This window comes from Drosophila persimilis, unplaced genomic scaffold (genome assembly GCF_003286085.1).
Source record: "Drosophila persimilis strain 14011-0111.01,24,50 unplaced genomic scaffold, DperRS2 tig00000002-arrow-pilon, whole genome shotgun sequence".
In the NCBI taxonomy this organism is placed as follows: domain Eukaryota; kingdom Metazoa; phylum Arthropoda; class Insecta; order Diptera; family Drosophilidae; genus Drosophila; species Drosophila persimilis.
The window spans coordinates 21,601,236-21,627,959 of record NW_020825289.1 but is presented as its reverse complement, the minus strand read 5'-3'; the positions used below and the strand labels follow the sequence as shown (position 1 = coordinate 21,627,959).

Below are 26,724 nucleotides of genomic sequence, written 5' to 3'. Positions count from 1 at the left end.
GTTGCTCGCAGAAAACTTTGTTATGAGAAGCTGCTTTCCGACAGTTTGCCCCTCAGAGGGCACCACAATAGCTTTCCCCTCTCTATTCATTTAGCTCCCACTTTATGTGTACGAGTATGTGCATGTTTTCTCGTACAGCAGATTGGCGAGAAATATTTATAAATTTGTTTACGCTTCTTTTCAGAAATTGCTGAAATTCCTGCTCAGAATTAAGTTGTGCGCACTGAAAAGAGCAGAGCAGAGCAGAGCAGAAAAAGGCAATGGTCGGACGGGACTAATTTCCAATTGAATTTAACCAACTCATTCATTAAGGCAATATACATTTTCCCTTTGCTTTTATGAAATGCAGTCGAGTATTCCATTTTAATTTTGATCACTTTGGTGCTCGTATAATTTGAAGTGCCATTAATATTTCTATGAAGTGGCATTTATTTGTTTCCATCGTTCTTTAAGCAGCCAAACAATATCTCAATCACTTAAAATTTTTCCGCAATGCCCCATTGATATATTTCCACATGTTTGCCTCAATATTATGACAGGCCGCCTGTCTGCCTGGCGGGCTGGCGTTTTGAGTGTAAAATTCACACTGTATCTGAATATTGTGTATTTTTTGTTGTTGCTTTTTGTATATTATTTTAGGAGGGACCACGTGGGCACGTGCACAACGAAAACTTTGTCGATTTGCCTTCGGGCATGCAATAAATTCTGGAGTGTTCCCAGCACATTATGGTCTATGGTCCCCCTCTAAAGGTCACTTATTTTCGCCTAATTAATTGCTCAAGATACAATTTTTATCGGGTTTTATAATGACTTTGCTACAAAGTTTCCATTCGGGACCACGACGTTACCGAAGTTGACATTTGAACGTTTGGTCTTTGGTTTTTTTGGCACCTCAAACCACTCCACTCCACTCCACCGATCGGGTCTCTGAAACTGCCATTGTGAGGAGAACTTACATAGTTCCGTTCCTCTTTCAACCACACAGTGATTAATGGTGATTAATCCGACAGCTTCGAAAGTGTGGCTATGTTGCTTTCAGAATAAATTGAAATTCTGTTTGGCATTTAATTGGCTGGCAGCAACTGGCGCTGACATTAAACAAACAGCCCTAAAATTAGAGGAGCAGTTGGGGTACCACAAAAAAGGTAGCAGTCAATGACACATGGCATGGGTCGCCAAAGCTGTAATTCGGGTGAAATGATCTCGGTAAAAGCTCTGGAAAATCCAATGAAAGGAGCCCCCCCTAAGGCCAGAGCTTACACTCCCATGGGAGCAGAGCTTGGGGAAAACTCACGGTGGAAAATGCAATCCAACAGAATAAATGAATCGAGCGGAGCTGTTACCTAGACGTACTCTAGGCTTTACTTGCACACAAAATGATAATGATAAAATGGTAATTGAATTTGCCTGCTCTTTCCCCCTTTGTGCCACTGGACTCCATCTGTTTTATGAGATTTTCGATGACCGTAAGCCGAGGGAAGAACTCTTGTGAGTCCCGGCGGAGTGCACTCCATTATGTGATTACCTTTTCGTCCGAGTCCGAGTCCGAGTCCGAGTCCGAGCCCATCAAATGAGGCGATAACAGAATGCTTTAATCAGGAAAAATAACTTTGTTTGCACAAGGTTTCATTTGTTGGTAACACAGCAAAGACACCCAAGTTAAGGTCAAATGTAACTGGAGGTGAAACTATTTTCACAACATTGTTCCCTTGAAAACTTTGTTGTTTGCCTTTCATGTTCATGCTTTAACAACAACAAGATGTATATCTCGGCAGCCGGCCACATGTAAATAAGGAATTGCTCTTGAGTTTGCTTTAATTAAAAAGGACGTAGGTCAGACGAAAACATAGTATTTTTGGGGTGACTTGGAGCTGTCAGCACTTTAGAAGGCTATAAAGACCGTAAAAAATACCAGCAAATAGTCCTGGACCTGCTACTGGTCCTGGCAGCAGCTGTTGCACGCTGATGATGAACGAAACATAAACCCGATAGCGCCGTTTTATTTTGGGGCTGTTCCTGTTTTTTCTGTGCCACGCTCGCTCAGAGAACAGATTTTTTGTCTGGGAAAGCCACCCACTTGCGTCCAGTTTCGTTGAAATAAAAAAGGGGACACAGACACTGCCCTTAAAATCTTGCCCTCGGGGGAAGGGCCAGACCATGAGCTGCATGGCTACAAATTCCGCACGTTTGATGGGCTGGCCCCATCAATAGACCAGATCAATTCATGTACCCTCAAGGGCCTTTCCATAATTGAAATAGGCTTTAAAGAGCCTTCTGCCATGTCGGTTAGCTCCAGGAACAGCAGTCGCGGATGGAAGGGAAATTCAATTGTGACATATTATCGTCCACAAATCCCAATAAGCATTTGCCGTCGTTTACTTTCCGCGCTTTTGCCGCTTTCAATGCGCGCAAATTTTTCGCTTACTCTTGCAATTTATCTTCATTGTAAAGCCAGGACCCAGGACCCAGGATCCAGGATCCCTCTTTCAATCCGAACAGACCCGATGCGGTGCGATGCCAGCCGGACAAGCTGCCGTGTGGCACGTGCGCGTAGCACACAGACATAAATCAAGTTGATGCTACAAAATGGATCCAAGGAACAGCCCCCGGCCCCAGCACATCTCCGGCCTGACGAACGTTCAAGCTTCGTTAGCCGCCAGACAAACGACTTGATGGTCAACAACAAAGTAAATGCTGTCTGTAAATACCATGGAAGCAGAATGCCGGAGGGCCAATGGAACTTCAAGCTTATTTGTGCTATCGACAGACACTGACAGCCGATCCAATTGTTGCTGTGTGTTGACTCACTTGTTGAAATCTTGCACTGACAGTATCTGTTCTTAATGGTCTTTCAATATGTGCGAGGGGCCCCAGAGTCGCTCTCAGTGATGCTATCCGGTTGAACTAGCACGCTGACTAGTAGCTGTTTTTGTGCTTACAAAATTGTATGTACATACATGTCTTATTTTGGAAGCCAGGCCCCCCATCCCCTGTCATTCCTTGGATTCCTTCTAGTTTGTATCCTTTCAGGCTGGAATTTCAACAACCCGGTCACGTCGTAACATGCAACATGCTCATAACAATAAAACAGCACTTCTTCGTCAGCGCAAATGAAGTGAGGGATACTCCGTGCACACCAGTACACCAGGATACCAGCAGCCACCATTGGATTTATGAAACGGAGCAAGTGAACCTCTTTCCCCGACAAAGCCCCCGACGATGACAGGCATTCAGTTTGACATGGGTTTGAAAGGAACTTTTAACGCTCACACTGCGTATACGTAATAACAGCAATAGCAGCAATAGACGAGACGACAACCTCATTGCCCCTCGATGCTGGAGGAAAATAGGAGGGGATTCCATGACTGGTACATTGTGGAGTGGCGACAAATGCTGCCAAAGCCAATTCATAAAAACTGCCTTGGAGTGTAGGGGACCTGAGAGCACAATCTAGGCCACTGGAGAGGACGGTTTTTACCATTCTTGCATCTGCTGAGTAATGGACTCGTTTGACCACGCTTAAGGCCCCGTTTTCTCAGTCCCTCTCAGCGATGACCGTTAACTGATGACCGTTGGAACGCGACATCAAATACAATTATCAATGCCCACTGGCCCCATTAGACAATTTATATTCAAACGTCAGACGGCTAGACATTCGATGCTAATGAATGCCAGCACGCACCAATAAAACACCAAAATTGAGAAGAAGAAAAAAAAACCGAAAAAAAGGTACAGCGCCTGGCGCAAAAACCTGCCAAGGAATGTGGAAAGCGCCGGTAAAAAAACAAATTTAATTCAAAGGGAAACACCAGAAAAGAACAATAAATAAAATGGCAGACTGGAATTAAGTGCAAAAATACGAGCACTTACAAACACAATCGTTTGATGGGCAATATTATAATTGGGGATGCCAGATCCCGCCAGCTCAAAAGTTTTATGGACATTATTGGCCGTAAATTATGTACGATATACATACTTATTGAAGAGATATCCCCTTCCAACATCCAGCGCTTCCCTGGGTATCATGCAGTCGAACTGTTGCCGATTGCTTTAATATTTGATTTTTTTTCTTGGGCTTTTCCAGGTAAAATAACGGGGCCCCCACAACAACCACTTTAACAGGCATTGACTCCTCTCAAGCAAGGCCAATTCCTTTGGCATTTCCATAAATTCACATTCAACCTTCGTCTGAAAGCGATGGAGAAGGTGAGCTGGAAACAGAACGGGAAACCGGACCACAGGCCAGACATGGCCATGGCCAATAAAACAGATCCGAGAGCCGTTCCGAAGCGTTTGGACCAAACAGCACCACTACGCCAACGCCAGCGCCAACGCCAACGCCAAAGCCAAAACCATGAAAAGTTCATTTTCAACAAAAGTATTCATACATTTGTGCTGGGTGGCTGGGTGGCTGGGTGGCTGGGGGGCTGGGAGTCTGTGCGATTGGGAGGTGAGTGCCTGGAGAATTGTTTATTGTTTGTTATTTGCATTAACGACTTGTTGAAAGGCACGCATCCATGGTTGGTGATTGGGGTTTGTCGGGCGGTGGGACTGCAAGCCAGTGTGCGTGGCGTGTGCACCTGTGTGTGTGTGTCTGTGCTCTTCCTCAAAAAGACAGAAAAGGGTCCCTCCTCATGCTGAATGAAAGCGCTTCAGTTCGGTAGAATAAAGTAATTAAAATCGCATTCGAACAACCACAAACGATAAAGGATTAAGGTATAGGTACATATGTACCTTAACATACACCGAGAGAAAAAAGTGGAGAGAGTGGATAATACCTCCCAGTATCTTCGTTTGCAAATCTAAAGGTCTGAAAAGCGTCTGATTGTTACTCCGAACGCTTTTAAAAGTTTTCCAATTAGGGAAAATACTTTTAGCGTAATGCGAAACCCAAGGACAAAGGTGAGAGTTTTCCTTATTATATTATAGTTATCCTCATAATAATGCTGTTCACGATGACGAAGACAATGATCTGGGTCATGAAAAGGCCGGCTCCTTTGCAGGGCTCACGTTTCGCGTTTCAAGTGGCATCCACTTTCCAACCCATCAATCCCATTGGGAATCCAAAAGTGAATGGAACCATTTGTCATTCATCCGCTCGTCATCCTGGGAAATGTATGCAACAAAAGCGAAGTGAAATGCTTTATTTATTGAACGAAATATTCTGTGCTCTTTGATCGGGAAAGTCCTTGGGTGCTCACCCATAGCTGGTGCAGAACAATTAGCTCGACTAATGGCTGAATATTGGCAAGTGGAGGGACATTCCGGAAAAGCAGCACAGCTGGAAGTCCCCCTAATGAGACAAATCCGTTCCTATGGCCAGTGGCCCCCGAATCAAACCATTTAATATTCGTCGAGGGAGTCAACATGGGACTCACTCACTAATTAACTGCCATTAATACTGATGCCTGATGCCTGATGCCCCATGCCTCATGCCCATGCCCCGATGGCCTGATGTCTGACGCCTGAGGCAAAACTTTAAGACCCATAAATAAGGATTTATTCCTCGTATATTGGCATTATTATTATTCGTTTCGCTTAGACTCTGGCCTGGCCAAGAATATTGCTGGCAATTCGAGATAATGAACTGGGAAGATGCTCATAGGCAGCCCCATTCCACTACAATTCCCTAGGCTAGCCATCATTGTTCTTTATTAAAATGACCCATGCCGTGCCATTGAAGCTGTCATATTAAAAAGCGTCCAGCTGCGATCCCAACTATCCCGCGAGGAGTGGAAATGATGGAAGGTGACGCCATGGCGTCAATTTTCATTCCACTTGGAATAGAATTTTGGATTGCTTTGAAATTCAGAAAATTCCACACGAAATACCATGCCACACGGATCCCGTCTGCATCGCTGGTTAGAGCTAGTGGTGGCTGTGGTGTGAGGTTTCCCTTTCCTAGATGCTTCGTCAGCTTCCGCAGAAATTCACAGAAGCTCGGCTCTTGCCCACGTATGTCTATTGTGTTTTCGCATGATTAAATGGGGTCAAACATTTCTATGGGCAGCTTCTTGGCCAGTAGTCCTTTAAATAGGCAAATGTCCGGTTACTTTCAGGACATTGAACCACATGGTCAGACCTAGCCAGTGCGAAGGATATGAAGGAAAGTTGCCCAAAATCCAGCTCCAAAAATGCACCTTTCTGTAATCCAGGACATTGGCAAATATTAGCTTCCTTGCTATTTTATTCTCTGTATGCCATCGCCTGTAGAAGGCCAACTGATACTCCCACATTTTCTACTAGATGTATTTACACATGTATTCGTTGCAACTTCCAGCAATTTTTTTTTTCAATTTAATTTCCGTTTATTTCCATCAATTAAACACACACATTAAGTGGAATTCTCGGTTCTCTTTTAGTTACTTTCCCAACTGAAAAACGAGGGCGAACTTTGTGAGTTGCTGCGGACACCGCAACTCTACATTTATACCCGATACTAAGTCAGTATGGCTCTCCTCCGGCAGAGCCGGAGATACGACAAAGAGTGCGTGCGAGAGAGACAGAAAATCAGTCTGAGCGTGACGTCGGGCGCTGTGTAGCCACTGCAAATTGATTGATCTGATCTGATCGTTTTTAGTTTCCTTGTATCCTCAATATTGTGGATGCCACAGGTTTTCGTCCTTTGTGGGGGCATATCACAGAAGTCTGGATCCAAAACATCGTTGCTCTAGCTCTTATAGACAGACGGACAGACGGACTAACGGACGGACGGACAGACAGACATGGCTCAATCGACTCGGCTATTGATGCTGATCAAGAATATATATACTTTATGGGGTCGGAAACGATTCCTTCTAGACGTTACACACATCCACTTTTACCACAAATCTAATATACCCCAATACTCATTTTGAGTATCGGGTATACAAAATTAAATATTTGTGTAATATTTCCCAGAACTATCACGAAAAATGTTATGGTTGATTGCCACAGAAAATTGTACGTTTTTTTTTGCTTTGTGTGTTCCAATTAAAAGTAAAAACTCTTCAATCTCTTGTTTTTTTTTGTTTTGTTTTGTTTTTTTTTTTTTGTTTTTGCAATGAAGTATAGCCTGGGTTGGCTAAGGATGGCTAGGGGAGTCCTGATAATTTGCATAAGTACGAGTATGTTCAACAGAGGATCCAAAGTACAAAGATACATGGCTACAAGTGAGATGCCAGAGCAGCCATAGAACAACGGTTTAGAGTTGTTGTGTTCCATATTCCGACCGTAATACCAATTCGATAAAGGTGAAATTTAACGCCACTAGTTCACTAGTTTCGATTGTTGAAAGAGATTTAGGACTATGTACCTTTAAATATATGTTTGTATTATGTTCCGCTTAAAAGATTATCCAGATGAACAGAAAACCTTAGAGGAATTGTACTTTTTGTTGCTGGTGAAAAACACTTGTTAAAAATAACTCTGTTCTGCTGCTTTTAGTTTTTCGTTTTATTTATTCGAAATGTTTCAAAATTGTTGCGTGAAATTAACCGTCACTTTCGGTGCGCGATGCGATCCTCTCGCGTGCTCTGTTTTCGCCCGACTGCAACGGATTGGACGCGCCGGGGAGCGTTGGCGCCAAATTAGTTTTTCGCACTCGAATTTCCCGGCAAAATGGCGCAGGCGCGTGGCACGGCGTAAACAAACGTCAGCTGTTTGCACGAACAACATTCGGGGGGCAGATTCATTGATGATTTGCAGAATATTGCGGGACAATTACTGGGGCGGGCGTGTGGGACATGGGATGGAAGGTCGAGTGGGCTGCAGCTCTAATCAGTTTCGATGATGTGTGCACTTTCTTCCCATGAAATATAGCAATAAAATTATAGAAGTCCTTTGAGCAGACATAATCTCCTGTCACGCGGCATTGAGTTGTTTTTTTTTTGGTGTCAACGGGGCGGATACGTGCCGGTTAACGTTAACGTGCTCAAGGCCACGCCTTTCACATGTCACGGCGCCGGTTGAGAACACTCACAGCTGCCAGAGCCAATGGTTCATTAAACCCCCGGCCACAGCCACCCCGCAGATGTTTTCCTATTTTTCCTTTACATTAATTTCCATTGACACCACATTGTTGTGTCCCTTTGACACGAACAGCATTCGACTGGGGCAGGTTGTGTCAAAGCTCTTATTGGCCATCCGTTCCATAAGATTATTGAATTTGAATTTGAATTCAAGATGTTTGTGGGTGGGCTTTAAATACACAATAATATCTCCAAGTTTGAAAAAGTGAAGCAGAAAAGGAAGGAGGGTGAAGCAAAGGCCAGAGTCCTCGCTTAGTGCGAGTGCCACAGCTAGTAGTTTTCTTTTACATTTTTTGGATATGTCCAAGGGCTGAATCAGAGGACCAGTGCATCCTCATTGGACAGATTCATGGAGATTCGTCACCGCCAATTTGCACACCATCGAACACAAGAATCAGTCGCTGGGCCAGGTGACCATGCTATGCTTCAATATTAAAAAACAAAAACGAATACATTATCAATTTATTTGAACCTCGCGCCTAATGCGATGTTTCCAGAGAAGTCAGAAAATTCTTATCGAATGTCACTCGACAAAGGCTCGCCACCATGTAACTATATTTTGGTTATCGATTTGTCACTCGACAAAAGCTGAAATGTATTATTTTACTCTTAAGAGCCGCTCTCTTTGCATGGCCTCTCTCTTAAACTTGAATTTGAAAGCAGTGCGAATTGCAAGCAGTGCCTAATGCATTAGTGTGTGTGTCCGCTCAATTCTGCGCTGATATGGCTCATTCTGTGTTAGCAGCGTTGGGGGCCACTGTTGGGGCCTGTGATTTCGGCGGGGCTCTGTTTTTCCGCGAACGCTGACGTCGACGCACGCATCTCGTCAGGCGCGCTTCTCGCAAAAACGGTAAATGCGCAAAAAAACAGCAACTAATATTGGAATAACAGCGAAAGAAGTATATATATTCAAGCAGTTTATTTATATAATCCGCACAGCCATATAGAGCATATTAAAAAGTGAGATACTCACGCACACGCATACCATCAGATGATAAGAAATATCTTCATAGTGCAAATGGTGTAAAAGAAAGAGAAAGAGATAGAAAGTAAGAAGAAGAACTGTCGGAAGAATTTACGCGCCCGTTTTTGAAACGCGAATTAGTTTTAATTGATTGCTGATTGCAGCGTCGTGCTATCGAGTTCAGGCTGCGTATACGCCCGGTGGGTCCAAAGCTTCGATCGCTAGTCAGCGTCGGTAACGTAACGTGCCGTAACGGTCAACGATTAACGATAAACGTTAGAGAGCGTACGACTAACACGGAACGGTGACGTAGTCCTGCGTGCGGAAAACGAAACGAAACGAAACGCTAATAAATGGATTAAAAGAACGGCCTACGACAATCGGAGCAAAAACGACAGCAACAATCAAAACAACAAAAACAAAGCCAGCAACAAGATCTACAAAACGAGGGAATCAAAGCAGCAACAAAATAAACCGAGCAAAAGGCATATCAAATAGAGAAACCAATAAAATAAACATTTTCAAGTATTTACAACTATCAAAAGTAGAGCCCACAAGAAGATATCGAAAAAGAGTTAAATTAATATATACAACACACCCACAAACACATACACATATGGATCTATACACCAGAGTAAACATATTTATAACAATAGCAACAGAAACAGCAACAAAAAGAGAAGGGGAACACCCAGAGCAACAGAAGCAACAGCAACCGGAATTGGGAAACCCCCTAATGCCAAACCAAGGACTGTGAGCGAAAGGAACAGGACACGGGGGGGCAGAAGGGCAGCGATGAGAGAGCGAGCTACGTCATCCGACTAAAGGCATATCAGAACATTAGCAGGACACGACGACATCGACATCGACAGCGACAGCGACAGCGAGGGATATGGACACGGGCAGGGCCCCTACTCCCATTTGTCTAGCGGGCAAATAAAAGCGAGGCAGGAACCAGGCCACACACACACTTGCACACTTGCACACTTGCACACTTGCACACTTACAGCCGACGACAACAGCAAGGACATTAAGAGGGGTAGCCATTGTTGTGGTGTGTGCTTCAAGGACATTCACATGCACAGAGGCAAACCAACCCACTCGACGGGTCCCATTAAATAAACATCAATCAGGCGTAAGGAAATACTCCTAGCTGTCCAACAGTTGTCCCATGTGATAGCGACAAGGAAGGGCGCAACAAGGACCCACACCCGAACCCCCACCCACGCACATCTTCGGGAGCAGGAAATATGGCGCGACGCAGGGGCAGCGGCCGAGGCAGTAAGTATCTTTTCTTGTTATTCATTAAGCACACGAAACTTTTGCCCCGAAAAACAACGCATCTTTGGAAATCTTGGCAGGAATTTGATACATTCGTTCAAGGACGAGAAAACTTGAACAGCTTTGCTGCTTTCCTGGCAAAAGTTTCCCCCGAAAGAGTCCTCAAGCTCTCGAAGCGAAGCACTCGACAGGGACTTTCAATTACGGCAGAGTCAAGGATCTCTTTTTAGAAACTGTAGCCGCCATATGGCGGGACATCAATCTATGTACCGTGCCCCAAGAACCCAAGAACCCAAGAACCCGAGAACCCAACCGCCCCGACCCCCTTCGCCTGCCTTAAACGATGGCAGAAGGAGAAGTCCCGCAAGTGATGCGAAATAAAATATGCAAAAGTGAAAAAGTGCGCCACGCCCCCGCTTCAACCCTTCTGCCAGCGAGCGAATTGTATCTATAAGATACATGTTTTTTGCATTATTATTTGTGCCACGACTACTTGAACAGGCCGCCGCGCACTTGCTCAACAAGCGACAGAGAAGGCACGAGAGCGAGAGCGAGAGGGAGACCGACAGCGAGAGCGAGAGAGAAGAAGAGCTTGCATAAAACATGAAACAAACGGCCACGATGGGGGCCGCTCCATCGTCAGTCACACTACACCCACCTACAGCCACCACCCACCCCCACGGGCCACAGTTCCAGGCCCCACCACTGGGTGCGCCCCCCCCCCTCCGCCCCCTCTTTTATCATTTTAGTTGCGTGGCGTGGCGTGCGCGCTGCAAAATGTTGGGGATTCCCTTACGTAATCCCCAAGCGCACACAGAAGGCAAACAAACAAACACACGGAGAGGGCGGTAGAGACTGGGCGAGAGGGCTGCAGCTCGATTCAAAGAGAAGCAGCAAACAAAACAAAAATGGTTAAAAGAAAGAGGAGGGAGCGAAAATGCGACACAAACAAGGCAGCAAGTCATCGACGCTGACGGCGACGCCGACGACTACGCCGACGCTGACGCTGACGCTGACGTAGTCGTCGTCGGGGAGAGCCGCCCCCTTGTAATGGCCTCAAAATCAAGCTCACACCAAGCGGCATGAACTCTCTGCTGCGCGTGTGTGTGCTTGTGAACACAGATACAAACTTGTAGTCAACAGGCAGACAGGCAGCGCCAAAGCCACAGCCACAGATACAGATACAGATACAGATACTTGGAATTCAGGCACGGCACACAGCCACAGCCACAGTCACAGATACTTTGCGTCACATTGCCTGTTAGACAACTTGCCTCGTCTGTTACTATCGCTGTTGCCATTGCCCCTGCCTCTGCTCGTGCCTCACGCCACAGTTTGAACTTATTAAAAAGACAGCCACCGCGTTCAGATACTCGTACTGTGTTGCACCTCTTCTACCCACACGCTGCTAGCTCTTTCCTCTGGCCCCAAATCACGCTCCCTGCTGCAGATACTTTTGCCAAATGAGATACAAGTACGCCTTGCCTTTGATATATGCCAAGTATTTCAGTTCGTTGGCAGCCACAGTGGAGACTGGCCCATGGGGAAAGTCTGCCCGATGTTTTCCGCGCATTTTCCATCATTTTCCTTGCCCCCTTAGCCAGGAGCCACCGTAGCGCTGACTGGCAAGCGCAACATGTTCGAAGCACTCCCGTCGCACTGGGCTACGCCTCGACTTGCCAACGAAACTGGGCGGCAGGACGGTTGGGGTGTGGAGCATAGCCTTTGGAGCTGTTGTGGCAGGGTCGCCCAGCTGGGGATTGGGAGGGATTTGGGTGGTGCGGGAGGCAGGCAGCACTTAAGCCGAGTTCGCCTTTGTCTTTGCCTTTGCCTTTGCCTTGCCTCTGACTTTGGCTCATCCCCCTTCCGTCTGTGGCCCCCTTTCTATCTGCGTTGTGTGTCACCAGCTACGTCAGAATTAAAATAGACTTTTCCTGGGTTCCGTTCCGTTGGGTTATATTTGGTTTGGCTCGAGGTTTTCCCTTTGGCCTGGCTCTTTTCCTCTTGGCCATTGTGCAGATAATTTATGGGAATGCCAAGAGTCGGAGGGGGTCGTTGGCGGTCGGGGGGGTCGGAGGGGGAGCACTCCTTTGCTCTCCTTTGATACACTTTTATTTCTGTGTATTTTCATTTCATCTCTGCATTTGTTTTCTGTTCTTTTCTGCTTTTCTGCTTCCCTGTTTTCCCTTTGGCGACTTTTGCGCTCGTCCGCATTCCATTTCCATTTCCATTTCGAATGGAAAAAGGCTTTTAGTTTGTTATAGTTTTTCCTTGAAAGTGGGGTTGCCTTTCATTACGGTCGTTTTGGGGCGGAAGGGTTGAAGGTGAAGAGCCCTTGAGTGCCACAAAGTAGCTCCTTTCCACACACATACACACATACACACACACACTCGTATGTAGGTCTAGGTGTGGCCGCAATGTCCTGTTCCAGAAACCATTTCCATTTGCTGATTGCTCTGATTTCGTTTTGTATTTTCATAAAACTCCGCCTTTGACTGGGAATTAACTTTATTTTCAGTTGGGATTCTCTCAAATTAAATCTTTCTTGACTACAAGACGGATTAAAAAACACAAATGTGTACGAAAATAAACAAAACATACATCTGTTTAAATTACAAATTGTTTTGCAATTGGTTCTATTGTAAAATGTACGAATTCCAAGTCCAAGCCATGTTTAATCCCCCCTCCCGCATTTAACATCCTTTTTGAGGGAGAGTTTTCCTAATTACCAATAAAGTGCCTCCACTTCTTTTCGCTTAAAAGCCAGCTTTGGGCCCGAACTTCAGGTGGCATAAAGCTGGGGTTTCCCTTTCCCCCGGGCCGTATCATAGCCATAAACAAAACACTTCCGCCCTCCACTCTGGCTCTGCTCTCTCGCTGCTCGATTCGGCTTGCAGGCAGCAGCCACGCCCAGGAAATCCCCCCTCCCCCGCTGGCCGCTGGGGCCTCTAAAAAGGTCAGGACAGAGTGGCCAAAAGTGCCAAGGAGCAACAAAAACAAGAAAGGCACCATGGAGAGTGGCACAGGGGGCAGCAACAGAAACGGCAAAGGAAACTGGAAAGGAAGGAAAATAAATAAATAAACGTGAAACGAAATCCAGGCCCCAGAAAATTCTACGAGAGTAAGCCAAAATAAAACCCCATACCATACCTGTATACTCCCCACCCCCGCCCCCGCCCCCGCCCACTGTAGAACCTGCCACAAGAGGCAAGAGGCACGGCAAGAGAGGCGAAAATACGTATACAAAGCAATAACAAACAACAAAAAAGAAAGAAAAAGAACGAAAACAAGAAATTAAGGGAAAAGTTAAGAGCAGAGCGGAAAATGGGGAAAAACAAGGCAACGTGCAAAAAGTACACGTGTATCTGTGTGTGAGTGTTGCCAAACCTCTTCATCAGACACACACAGATACAACGAGTGTGGCATGTGTGTGTGTGCAGAGGGAGAGTCTATGAAAGCGCAGGGCTTCCCCAAATGATAAAGTTTTATTTGCTTTTGCGGGCGCACACACATTGGATTTTTGTGGGGCAGCAGCAGAAGCAGCAGACTGTGGCAGGGGCAGAGGCAGAGCCAGAGCCAGTGCCAGCACTCAACCATAATAAAACGAACATTGAACGAACAGGGGAAAGGAGGGGCATGCGAATTGTGGGGTTCATAATGATGATCCAGATGATGATGATGATGATGACGTTGTCGCCGTCGCCGCTCCTCCATCGTCAAGCAGTTACCACAGAAAAGCGAGCATTAAACCAAGTCAACCGACCCATCCTCAAGAAATGTGCCACGGGAGACTGGACCATAGGATATCCTGTAAATAAGGGACGCTCAAGGATGAGGCTAGTGTGAAATTGTGATCACAGCTTCCCGAAGGATATCTGTGTTCCTTGGGTGAGAAGGTCTCTTTCTGGAGGATAGATCAGGCTTCATTAGTTCACAGTATCGAGATCAAGATCACCAATCAAAAAATAACAAAGAATACCGAAAAATTATATTTTTTTGTTTTATTTTTCTTAGAACGTTGTCCTTCTTTTCTTCACATAACTTGAGTGTCTTTCAACTGGTGGTAATAAACTATTCTATTCTGAAAAGCTGATAAATGCAGCTATAAATCGTACCTCAACATTTTGTAGCTTCTGCTCACCGTCTGGGAAATATTAAGCTTTCAAATGCAACATTTTTATTTAAAACTTCGGAAAAAAACGTTTCTAATCCGCTAGTTTCATCGCAAGGATAGAATTGAATGAAGCTCCTGTGGCAACATGAAATTCAAATGGAACGTGATTATAACAGAATTATGTACGTTTTGATGCTGCACAAGGTTCCTAGCTCAACCCACTCTCCCTTTTGGGCTTTTGTGAGCTGCAATAAAATTGCATTAAACTGTGTTCAATTTCAGCAAATACAATAATACAAGGGCCCCTCCTCATCAGGGGGCTGCATCTGCTGAAGCGAGGGATTGAGGGATATTCCAGTGGAGGATTGCGAGGTATCGGATGTCCCTCAACCCTGTGGCAGACGTGTTTCACACAAACGAGTAGGCAAGAGCCAGCGTGCCACAGAGACAGGGAGAATGTGCAAAGGGGCGGTGGGCTAGTGAGTGGGGGAGTGGCAGTGTGGGAGTGTGCGAGTGTGCGAAAGAGAGGGGCTGTGAGGCGGAGAGTGCCACGGATACGGATGCAAGGAAACGTGCGCTTGGCCCCCTGTTTGGCCCGACCTTCCCTGTCGTGGCACGGCATGGGGACGGGGTGGAGGGGCCTTGTTGGCTATGGCCAATGTTGCCTCCTGTTGTTGCCGGGGCAGAAAACTGTTCAACAGCGCCAACAAAGCAGGCAGAGGCAGAGGCAACGACGAGTGAGTGACGGCAACGACCGTGAAAGGCCATTTGCCTTCTTCCTTTGTGTGTGTGTCTGTGTGTGTGTGAGAGTATCTATGTTTGTGTGTGTGTGTGTGTGTGTGCAAGGATAACCCAATACAATTTCTGTTTTTGTTGCCTAAGGACGTGCAGGAATTTGCTCGTGTATCTCTCTCTCTCCCTCCCTCTCGATTGCCGGAGAATGGGCCTACGATTGGGGATTGGGGGCTGTTAACCCCACTACGGGAAAAGTGGCATATCCTTTGGGTGGCATATAGCTTTGGCCAGGACCTGTGACTGATGTTGGAACAGCTGCTAGCAAAATATTTCGCTGGTAATTTGAAATATATATATAAATCCACTTTCCGTTGCATTTTCTCGTCTATGCATTCGGGGGAAATTCCCCCGTTAGGTGAGGGCGGTGGGGGACTAGAAAAACACCCCTATCCATCCCCAAACTGATGGGGCTAAGCAAAAGCTGTTGATTTATTTATGAATTGCCAGCAGGCCAGCTTATTTTCCAGGTACTTTTTTGAATTTCATTAATTTTTAAGCATTTTCAGCGCACGGCTCGCGGCTTGCCGGTTTTCCTCATGAGTCAGTGCTCGTCCTGAATTTCGCAGGCAGTCAGTCTCCCCAATCGATCGTCAAAAGATTGCCCTGCAGATATTTCATGCACCAATCGTTCAGTCCCTAATTGGGTTTCACTTTCCAATTAAAATACAAGTACAAGTACAACTACATATGTATGTATGTATGTACATACTAGTGCAGACTGGTGTTCGTTGTGTTTTTGAGTACGCATTGGATCGAACGAACTGCTTGTGTGTTTGGACAGCCACTGATAACCTCTCCACCCCCGGGGCCCCTCCGCGCAGCATAGGTCAATGCTGAATGCGGTCAGTGCGTTCCCGCCTCGCCGGACAGGCAATCTGCCGGGCAAATCATCGGAGCTGTTGAATATACACAACAATTTGGTGTTCAATAAACTGAAAGCTCTGAAGCCCTCGTACGCATGGGGTTTCAGAGGAAATACGCTTAAAATCGGACTTCTTTGTTCCTGGAAATTCTGTTTTACCACAAAATGCATGGAAATTGAATGGTTCTCTATGAAAAATATGTACATATGTATGTGCCTAGCCTGTGAATATGTTCCGATATTCCGATAAGGAATAAAGCTATGCAATTGCTAGTTCCGATCGAAAACTTCAATTTGAAAGGTATTCTATGGGATTCAACAGTTCCCATAATCTGAAATGAATTGAAATGCGTATCAGCTGGACAAACAAACATCACTTCTATAGATTCTTATCACCCAAAACCCCACGGACCGCCGTGGTCCCCCTTGCCAGACAAAGAAAATTCTTTGGCAAAAAAATGAACGGACACGCAGCAGAGCAACAGAGCAGCAGCAGCGGCGTCACACAGTCGCCCCAAGTGGTGACAGAAATGAAAAGAAAAAAAAAAAAAGAAATAAAATAACAAAAAAATAAAAATTGTTTATGGTATTCATTTCGGTTTTATTTTCTTCTAATTTCTGTTTGTCTACGCAAAGAACACAAACACAGACGAAGAGAGCGAGAGCGAGAGCGAGATATCACAGAAACGTGTTGAATATAGGCTTACAAAAGCAAACACATCAGAGAAGCAGAGCGTGAGAGCATGAGAGAGGCAGAGCAAAGGCAATGGCAATGGCAAAAGCAAAAACAAAAGCACCAGCGCGGCTGAAATATGCAAAGTCAGAATCAGAGTCTGAGTAACAGAAGAGCAACAATATGGCAACAACAGAAAGGCAAATAGAGTGGGGAGGAAAGAAAAACACAGCGCAGGCATCACATCACGTCATACCGGTTTCTCTTTTAATTTCAGCTTCGTCAGCGCTTTTGGGTCTTTTGGCTGCTGCTGCTGCTGTTGTTGTTACAGAGGTATACCCTCGCAGAGGGTACTACGACTTCGATCAGATGTTTTGCAATGGTTAGGTGGAAGCGTCTTCTTCTTCTTGTAACGAGAAAATACATACGGATCTGTGCTCTGTGAAGTGTGCAACGGTCTGAAAGGGTATCAAGTGTCCATTGTTCATAGTTAAGCAGAACAAAAATATACTAAATCGATCGATGACAGGGTAACCAAATCTTCGAAAGCAGTCTTTTGGTATTGGTGTGCTGCTTCCCGTCCCCAGAAGATCCCCGAGAAAAAGCGAAACAGAATTATGGGGGGAAGCTCCGCAATCCAAAGTCCCAAAGGCCGAGACAACGAGAGACAAACACGCGCGCACCTTGGCTCGGCTCGGCTCAACTCCATGCGATTCGATTCGAGCTCTGCTTTGGCACTGCTTTTGCACTGCTTTGGGTAGGGGGCACCCAAGAGCCGCCAACTTTTTGCCTTACAATGCACTAATAAAACCACACTTCTTGCACCCAAATGGCAGACTGTGTGTTAACCTGTTTCGGCCTCATTCGATTGGGTGTGTGGTGTCTGTCGGTTTTGCCTGTGTGTGTGTCTGTGTGTGTTTGGATTGGGCTCAAAGCTTTATTAAATCCGAGAGGGAGCTTCGCAGAACGAACCTCAAGATACCCTTGCACAAACAATTTTAGATCAAATTATGCAAATTTTGCTGGAACACATTCAGAAACAAGTTCTAACCGAATTCTTAGTATTCCCCTGATAGACCAATAGTTCTCTGCCATGGGTGGGTGCTGCTGCGGCTAAGATCTTTCGGCCGCTCCCACAACTGACCAGAATATTAGCTGATAACCGATTGAGTGAGGGGCCCAGTGGCTCCACAGCTCTGCTGTGGTGGTTCTTGGGCTTCCCGATGAATCACCTGAGCGCTTTTGAGTGGTTCTATCGCCCGTATTCCTGCTCGCTCTACACTCTCCCTATCTCTCTTTTACCCACTGTGCTGTTTTCAAACGAGTTTTATATCATCTTATGGTGGGGCTCTATCTTACTCACCGCTCACACGCATAGACACATACACACTTGAAAGTCTTGAAATTATCGCACCAAATTTCCTGGAATTTCATTGCCTTCCGCCTCCGCACCTGTATGTGTGTGTCCCTTGTGTGATCAATCGTAATAATCAATAAATGATCAGCCCCTACAATATATACATACATACATATATCAATTTAATTTCTAGCCTGGCCAAAATCAATCCGTTCAGCAAACGTTACGCTCCAATTGAAATTCAAATTCAAATTCGAATTCAAATTGATTTTGCATTTTCCCATCAATGTGACAGCGGAGCTTGAATTTGTGTGGCGGGAGTGCTCGAATTTTCCACGTGAATTTGTGGCACGGGGACTCGAATCTTCGCAATGAATGTGCGGCAGGGGAGATGCTAAGACAACGGAACTCTTATGTACCTCACATGCACCATATGCATGGATTCGGATTCGGGTGAACAAGTGCTGGCAGGGATACACGTGATACGGTCTGTCTGTCTTCCATCCTCCAACCCTTACGTTAAAAATTAAATATAAATTCCTGCACAAACGTCGAAAGGAAATTCGCAGAATACCGAAAAGTGATTTCCGATAAAAAGTTAAGTGCCCTCAAAAGAAAAAAACCTCGAAAGACAAACAAAACCAAAGCCTCACAAAAAGGGCCCAAGCAGGTTCAAACACTCCAAGACGATGGTCTTCCTCCTCAGTCCATGCGTATCATAAATATGAAAATGATGCAGCATCGGAGTTGGGGTGGGGAGGCGCGGCACAAACAAGGTGACTGCGTCAGGTAGTCCCCTTTTTGGAAGAAGTCGACGCCTAGGGGCCAAAACCACGACAACGACCACCATTCAACGCCCGAAAGCGCAAGACAATAAACAAGCCAAGATCAAAAGGGACTGTCCTGAAGATGGGATGGGGATAGGTAGACAGAGTGTAGGGAGCATGCTCTTGTGGAGACAAGTTAGCCTCTGGCGGAGGGGATGCCGCTGATGATGCACTGCTTGCTATTATAATACTGCAGCGCTCGTTCTTCACCTTCTGTAGCACTGCTTCTTACTGCTTAGTTCTGATGCAGTTCCACTTTCATTCACGGTTAATCCACTTTAATCGTGTTCGTTGATATTACTTTTATATCTACCACTGCTTCTTTATTTCTCTTTTTTGCAGCAGATTCTTTTCTTATACCTCTGCACTGCTTGCTCTTTGTATTATGCTTTACCACTGCTTAATCTTATTCAAATTATGCGGTTTGACTGCTTATCTTCAGCTGGCTCTATACAGCTAAACCGTCTTAAAGACCAATAAGCATGGAAACGGTCTCATTCTTTATGCATCCATCCCCAACCTCTGCCGACACCCCCCCGCCACCACTGCCACGACAGTCGTCTGGCGACGGGCGACGTTGTCGTCTTGCTGTCTGGTCGATGGCGGTATTTTCAAAGCGAAACGCACCGGAGGTGCAATTGGAAATGCAATTTAATCATGGATAGAGGGAAATTGAATATGATTCGGATACATAGTATATTCCACTCGAAATGTATTCAACTCCTACCTATGAAGTGTTATACCGATACGTACTTTTCCCTTGAAAAGAAAAAGTGGAAAACTTCCCTTTGTGCATGCAAAATACTTAACTTTTTAAGAGCTTTTCAGCTAACTGAATTCTGTTCTACGCTACTCGGTAGTACGAGTAGATGTTGATTCCCCGGAATAGACGACAATGAACAAGTTCCTGTGAAATCAGGAGATGTGTGGGGGGGAGGGTGTCTCGTAGTGGGAGTGGTAGGGCGAGAAATGCTGAGCTAACTCTTGCCACAAAATTATAGACACAGAAGCCGTAAAGTTGTCTCTCGTTCGCTTTGCCACTCTCCCATCTTTCTCTCTGCTGCTTGCTGTGGGCCATTTATTGGAGGAAGTCACGTTACAAATGTGGCACGTACAGCGTACAGCGTACAGCGTACAGCACGTTGTGCACGTTGGTGAGGCGCCAGAGTTTCAGAATTCTGTTTATAGACCGCTCTCCACGCACAGTCTCTCCCACTGACAGACAGTCGCACTCACAGACAGACAGACAGTCTGACGAACAGACGGTTCTATCTCGCCCCGTTTTTGCGACAAGCTCTTGCTGCAGATACAATCAGAGCGAGACAGAGAGAGAACGAGCAGAAGCACAGTCTCGAACAAAGTTTCAAAGTGGAAGAATATAACCAAAAAGAAAGGCAAAGGCAAAGGCAGCGGCAGCGGCAGCGGCAAGTGCTATACGTACTTGTATCTTTCGGATACAAATACAGATACAAGAAGGTGAGCAAGAAGTTGATTGAGGATTCACACAGATACTGAGGCACACACACACAGAGGCAGATGGACAGACACGGGACAGACAGCATTCGTTTTTGCGCCTTTTTCTTGTTGTGCCCCTCGTTGGAACATGAAAGTTGGCAGCTGTTGCCGTTGCCGTTGCCAGGATGCTTCGGTGTTCGAACTTTGCAACAGCAACAGATACTCGTACTTTCATGTTTCGCTGGGAGCCTGTATCTTCATATAAGATACACACACACGCATATATGTACATATTAAATTTGGAATGGCTGCAAATACACCCACACAGACACAGTGCTGCCACGACTATGACGTAGCCAACATATTTTACCTTCGGCTCGTACTGTGCGTTGTTCTCGTAATTTATGTTCACGCAGATCGAAAAATAAATCTTTACATATTGTTCTTCCTCTTGTTTTTGTTTGTGCTCCACCGAAAGCGAAGGACGCGATAAATTTCTGCACAGCCAGGGATGGCATTCGAGATGAATATCCCTCGATAAGGTCTGGGGATTACGGTTGAGAGCTCTCCTAGAGGACCGCTGCCCCAACCATATAATACACTGGGACATACCTTTATTCTATTAAGCCTCCGTTTCCATTCCATCTGTGACGTTTTTTTCCACCCAAATATTCCCCTTTGAACTTGAACTGAACTGCTTTCCATCACTGCCCGTGAGCTGCTTCTGATTATCATTATCTGCTGGAAATGGGAATGCGAGTGCGAAGTGTGTACGATAATAACGGCAAAAGCACCCGTGAAATCTTATCGCTACAGAGTGATTGCCGTGCTGATGGTGGGGGCTAAAACAAAAGCCGAGCAATTAAGGTGACACCAACAACAGCAACAACAAGCAAAGCAGTAAACATTGAAACAGAGCAGCAAGCAGAGAAAGAGCGCCGGCTAATGATAATCGGTAAACGAAACGAAAACGAAACGACTTAAAACAACAAATCAATTGAAAAAATAAAAGAGCAATCAAGAGTGAAAGAGAGAAGAGAGCGAGCGATTATGTGTGTGTGTGCGCTGCAAGAGAGCAACAAGCAGGCGAAAGTTAACAGAAAGCAGTGACAGCGCTGTTAACAGGGAATTCCGTCTCTTATGTTAAATTGAAACGATTGAAAGCAGTGCAGGTGTATGTATAGTATGTGTGTGTCTATGGCTGTGTGAGCGAAAGAGAAAAAGACAGAGAGGGATTGGGAGCAGCATTATGATATGGTGGGGGTACAATTCAAAGGAAATTGAGCATAAAAAGTGAAAAGTGAATAACTTTTGATAATTGCCATGTCAGCGTTTTGGCATTTCATTTTCTGCTCTTTCAACTGAACGCAAACACAAGCACATATGCATGAATGTGTACGTGTGTCAGATTAGCGGTAGATTCTCTGACAGCTGTTAAACGCAACTGTGGGGCGCCACCACTTAAGATCTCGTCCGGCTTTTCCTCGATTGCCGGCTTTTCCCCAAGCTGCTTTTTAATTTAGATTCGTCAGAAATAAACCATTAAAAGGTTTAAAGACTAGTATCACTTATTAAACTGATATCTAGATATCAAATTTGTGCATCTCTAAGCTCATACCATAAGCATTTAGTAGTTCTGTTTATTCCCGCAGAGATAGGGGCGTTGAATGGCAGATAGCAAAACCATTGTTGCGCCGCCTACCCTCCCCAGAGTCGCCTCCTAGGAATTTCAGCACTTCTGCTCTAGTTTTCCTTCCCCCCATCCCCTGAGAGCAGTCAGAGCTGTTCAAATGTCAGGCTTCCCCACGGGTTTGTGGCCCACACGCACAGAGGGGGCCGAATTCCTCGCATACTCGTACTTCTACTCCAGCAAGTATTTCCATGTGGGTCGCACAGCCCGACGCTTACAGCTGGCCAAAAACCAGCGTCAGAGCCAGAGACGGAGCCTGTATGCAAATCCATATCCACACACAGACACACATATTTGCATATGTACTTCTCTCCTTTTGAATATAATTTGTTATATACTTTTTGTGTCTCAATAAAATGTGCAAGCAGCTGCAAAAATTTGGCAGCAACAAAAAATGCGCAGAATGCATATTTCGCTTTTTAGCGATTTTTTGTATAGATCTTTGTTTGCTATAAAACAAAGAACAAACAATTTATTGTTAATGCTATTTTTGGGTGCAATTGCAGAGCGAAACAATTTGCCAAAACTTGGGCGAAAATAAATCACTAAACCACATCGCAATTACGCAATCAACAGGCCGCCGTATACGTCACCAACAAAAACAAAAACGAGAGAAGTGAATTGCTAATGAAATCGAAAACGAAAACGAGAATACCAGAAACCGAGAAACCGAGAGGCCAAAGTACATCCAAATGGGTAGATATAGGGGTTCGAATAGATGGATTATAGATTAACGGTTTTGCGTAGCTTTGAAATATTTTTAGACCAATAAACTTATCTTCTAATCATGGGGATACGAATACGTATAACGGCTCCACAAATTCATTGACTCCCCATGATAATAGCCTTCTATCCTCCAATCTGATCTTCCTTTGACATTGAGAATGTTCGGTCTTCTTTCTCCTCATCTTTGTTCCATCTTTCATTGTCATTTTCTATGCCTACTGTACCCTAGTTATCTGCGTACAGTCCCCATTTTACGATCCACTCTGAGGTTATCGTATGGCCGGGTGGATTAACGCCTAATAAATCGCAAATCTGCAATAAAACCCAAAAACAAAATCATCTGGAAACACTTTGCCCTATTGCCCATTTTGTTTACATCGAAAAAATCTCGAAAAATAATAAGCGCGCAATTGCTGAATCATTTTATTGGCTCCGCTCCTCCTACCTGTCCCTCTCTAGAAATTACTCATACGCCCCAGTGCCCGGGTAGATCGCTGTGATGGCATCAGCAGCGGCAGCAGCAGCAACGGCAGCAGCTCCGAGCTGAACTCATGCCGAGAGCGTATTCGTAATGAGCCGCAAATGTTAATTGTTCTATAAACATTCGAGCCAGCAATTAGTAAGGCAACAACAACAGCAACAGCAACAGCAGCGGCTTCCCCGCACAGAAAGAGAGGGCAGATAAACTGGTTGCAGCGAGGCATTCTCCCAACCAGTTTTGCTAATGCCAAAGCCCCAAAGAAAGAGGCTGAAAAGACGGGATGGCCGGATGGTCGGATGGTCGGATGATGACGACGACCGCGACGACATTGCCAATTTCAATCTGGTTGGGGCTTGGATGTGCATGTTTCCGCTTTGGGGAAGAGCAGCAGACAGAGCTGGTCGCCAACGAGTCGCGGCCATAAACAAGTGCGGCAGGTGGTAAGAAAAAACAAAAACCAGAGCCAGAGCCAGAGCCAGAGCCAAGCAGAAGGTGAAGGAGTCACAGAGAGGTGGAGCGGCGTGTCTCCCCAGTGCCCCGATGCGTGCGCAATCGAGGCCGACCCGTGTTCTCATCTTCTCGGCTGCCTACCTGGGGCAACTTCTTTTCTGCACTTGGCATCAAGCTACGGCAGCGGTTTCTTCTGTTGGCTGTTGGCTGTTGCCTGTTGCCTGTTGCCTGTCGCGTCGAGTGGAGCAGTGTTGGCCAGCTGCCTCCATCGGTTGCTGTTTGCCTGGTTGCTGCTTTAATTTGCATGCAGGTTTTTTCCTCTCTCACTCGCTCTAATCTAACTCTCGTTCTCTCTGGCGTTCTGCTCGAACTCTGCACCTTTCATTGCATACTTGGAGGCGTCTCCGATTCAACGAGGCGTCTCTAGGGGTAGTGGAGGCGGTGGAGTAGGGTGTAGGGGGAGTGTAGGGGCCACGGCTTATCGATGATTCGTTCAAAGTGCAGCCACTCGCAGCGATTAAGCCCGAGTGCTTTACAACGTCTCGGTGACCGACCAGAGCCAAGCGGACGGCCAGACAGCGCCTCGAATTGACTATTCAGTGTTTCCACCATGGCAAATACTGATAAGAATCCCCCGGCCCCATTGAGCGCCTCTTAATCGCATTTGGTTTATAGTCGATACGATCCCCTACCCAGAAGAGGGTCCCCCCATTCCGGGGGACGACATGCAACGGACAGGAGGTGTAGCAGCGGAGGTCACAGTTGTAGATCGGTTAGGGTATTCCCACTGCGCCACTGCCTCTCCATATGATTATTTCTCCTCGTTATTATTGCCACACACTCTGCAGCGGCCAGTGGCTTATCATCAATCCCGAAAAGTGCGTCATTCGAGTGCCTGTGTGGTCACCCAACAGATACCCGTCGTACTGGCATACAAAACGAGTGTTTTCCAACAAGTACTCGGTATTTATAGTGCCTTCCAAAAGGGAACTTCGCCACAGTTTCCCAAGAAAGATCTTTGAAGGCTATTTTTAGTCACTCATCAAATGCGTTTTTCACGTTTATTCTGCGCGAAAAATCCTCTCATAAATACTTCGAAATACAGACACACAGACACACGCCTACACACGCGCCGCCCAAAGATACAGCTATTTTAAATTTAGCAAAGAACGCAACAAAATTGGCTTGTAAACATTCTTGTGGAAATGAATTTTCCCCATGGTTTGATGGCCTCTGTCTGACGCTGTTTTGGCTTTTCCATGGCCCATGAAAATTGGCAACATTCGGCTGCCCCTCCGTGCCCCTCCCATCCATCCGTTTGCTCGCCATTAGAATTCTCTATTTTCAATGTGGGAGGTGGGAGGTGTGTCGGTGTGTCGGTGTGTGCTGTGTATTTTCCCCCATTTTCTTTTGCTTTCGCTCGGCCATCGGTTCTGGCGTCATCAAATGAAATGTCAGTGTGAGAGCGTGGGTGCGGCAGAGGTTTGATCTTGAAGCAAATTGCATTACTCGTAATTTCCCATCATCCCCGCAAAAACATCTTAATCTTAATTTTCACCAAAGAATCGAAATTAATTGAAACAAATCGTTGCTTGCTTTCAGAATCCACAGTAAACTCACGAAAGAGTGCCCTGGAAACGGCGCGTGAAAAGCTGAAAGGTAAGTGATCAAAATTTGTATTCCAGAAAATGTATCGATTATCGATCGGAGTATTTCAGATATTAAAGAATTTAGTGAGCCATCATCCGGTTATCGATAAATTATCATAATAAGAACTATTCGTCTATGACTTAACTACTGAACCAAAGATTCGATTAAAAAATCGATAAGTATCGGCATCACATCGAAATAGATTAATTAATGTACTTCATTCAACCTACAAAATTAGCAATTATCGGTGTTTGATAGGTGAAATCGAACGATGATTACAAATCACTGAGAAACATGAAGATTAAGTATACCCCCAGAAATTCCAGTCGGTAATCTCTCTTATAAACAAGGAGCTTTGGGACATTTATGTATGCATATATCACTGATAATTCAATCAATACCTGCAAACCTATATCAGTCGTGAGTCACAGTAGAACTGGCAATCAGTGCACCGCTATCACGGCCACAAAACAGAAGAAAAAGTTAAATTTATAAACCGAATTTGAAATATTTGACAGTCGCGTCGCATAGCAATGACCTTCGGGAGGGTGCAGAAAAAATAAAAGTGAAATGCGAATGGGAATGGGGGACTCTATGGGTGGCTCCAACGCACAAAGCACCGCGCAAACAGTCACCCACAGCAGAGTATGGACATATGTGAGTGGCTGGCAATATTGATAAAGTGCGTGCTCTGTACATACAAAGCGAATCAAATAGAACCGCTGAGAGCTTCATTTGATAAGGCCGAATGGAGTGATTCATGGCAAAAGAACACTCCACACCGATGCACACACGCACATAAACATTCCTATAAATAATCAAGTAATACGAGTATATAAAGCACATTATATACCAAATATAAGCTCCGTATCTATCGGTGTTGTATTTGTATCTGTGCGAAAGCGTATCGGAAAAGATTACGAGCTTCTGGGCATACTTATAGGTACTTTTGCCAGTCAACCGCATTTCACTTTCATTCCGAAAAGCCGATACGATACGTGACGTACACATGCACATACCCGTATGATAAATCCTCTGTTTTACATATCTATTTTAGGGTTCATTTGCGGCACTAATTATAAGGGGTATCTGCTGAGCATTTGCCAGCTCGAAGATACAATTATGCTGTTAGGGATTTTCGCCAGAAATGAAATCGGTTCTACCTGTTTCCTTTTTTTTTTGGACAAAGCCACTTTTAATTGCCGACAGCCTGAGGATCTGCCTGTTTGACTGCCTGCATCTTGAGGGGTTGGCTGCCTAGCGCCAGGCTCAAGGGCTGCCTCAAGTCAAGTGGCAGCGTAAGCCCAGGATAATCCTCGAAATTCCTTTGCATTGATGATTTTATGGGTTTTACCCGGGAAAAGCTGTCGTCGGTCATTCTATGTACGTG

At 45.4% G+C, this 26,724-nt stretch overlaps 2 protein-coding genes across 2 annotated transcripts in view; one reads left to right on the top strand and one right to left on the bottom strand.

The window, feature by feature from the left end:
- Positions 1–26,724, bottom strand: part of LOC6601272 (sex peptide receptor) — a 54,145-nt gene that overhangs the window by 21,710 nt on the left and 5,711 nt on the right. The window lies entirely within an intron of this gene.
- Positions 8,850–26,724, top strand: part of LOC6601268 — a 42,953-nt gene continuing 25,078 nt past the window's right edge. Inside the window, exons 1-2 of the mRNA XM_026985933.1 lie at positions 8,850–10,254; positions 25,287–25,343. Of these exons, the coding sequence (XP_026841734.1) occupies positions 10,224–10,254; positions 25,287–25,343 (88 nt within the window). The 5' untranslated portion in view covers positions 8,850–10,223. The remainder of the gene's footprint in view (positions 10,255–25,286; positions 25,344–26,724) is intronic.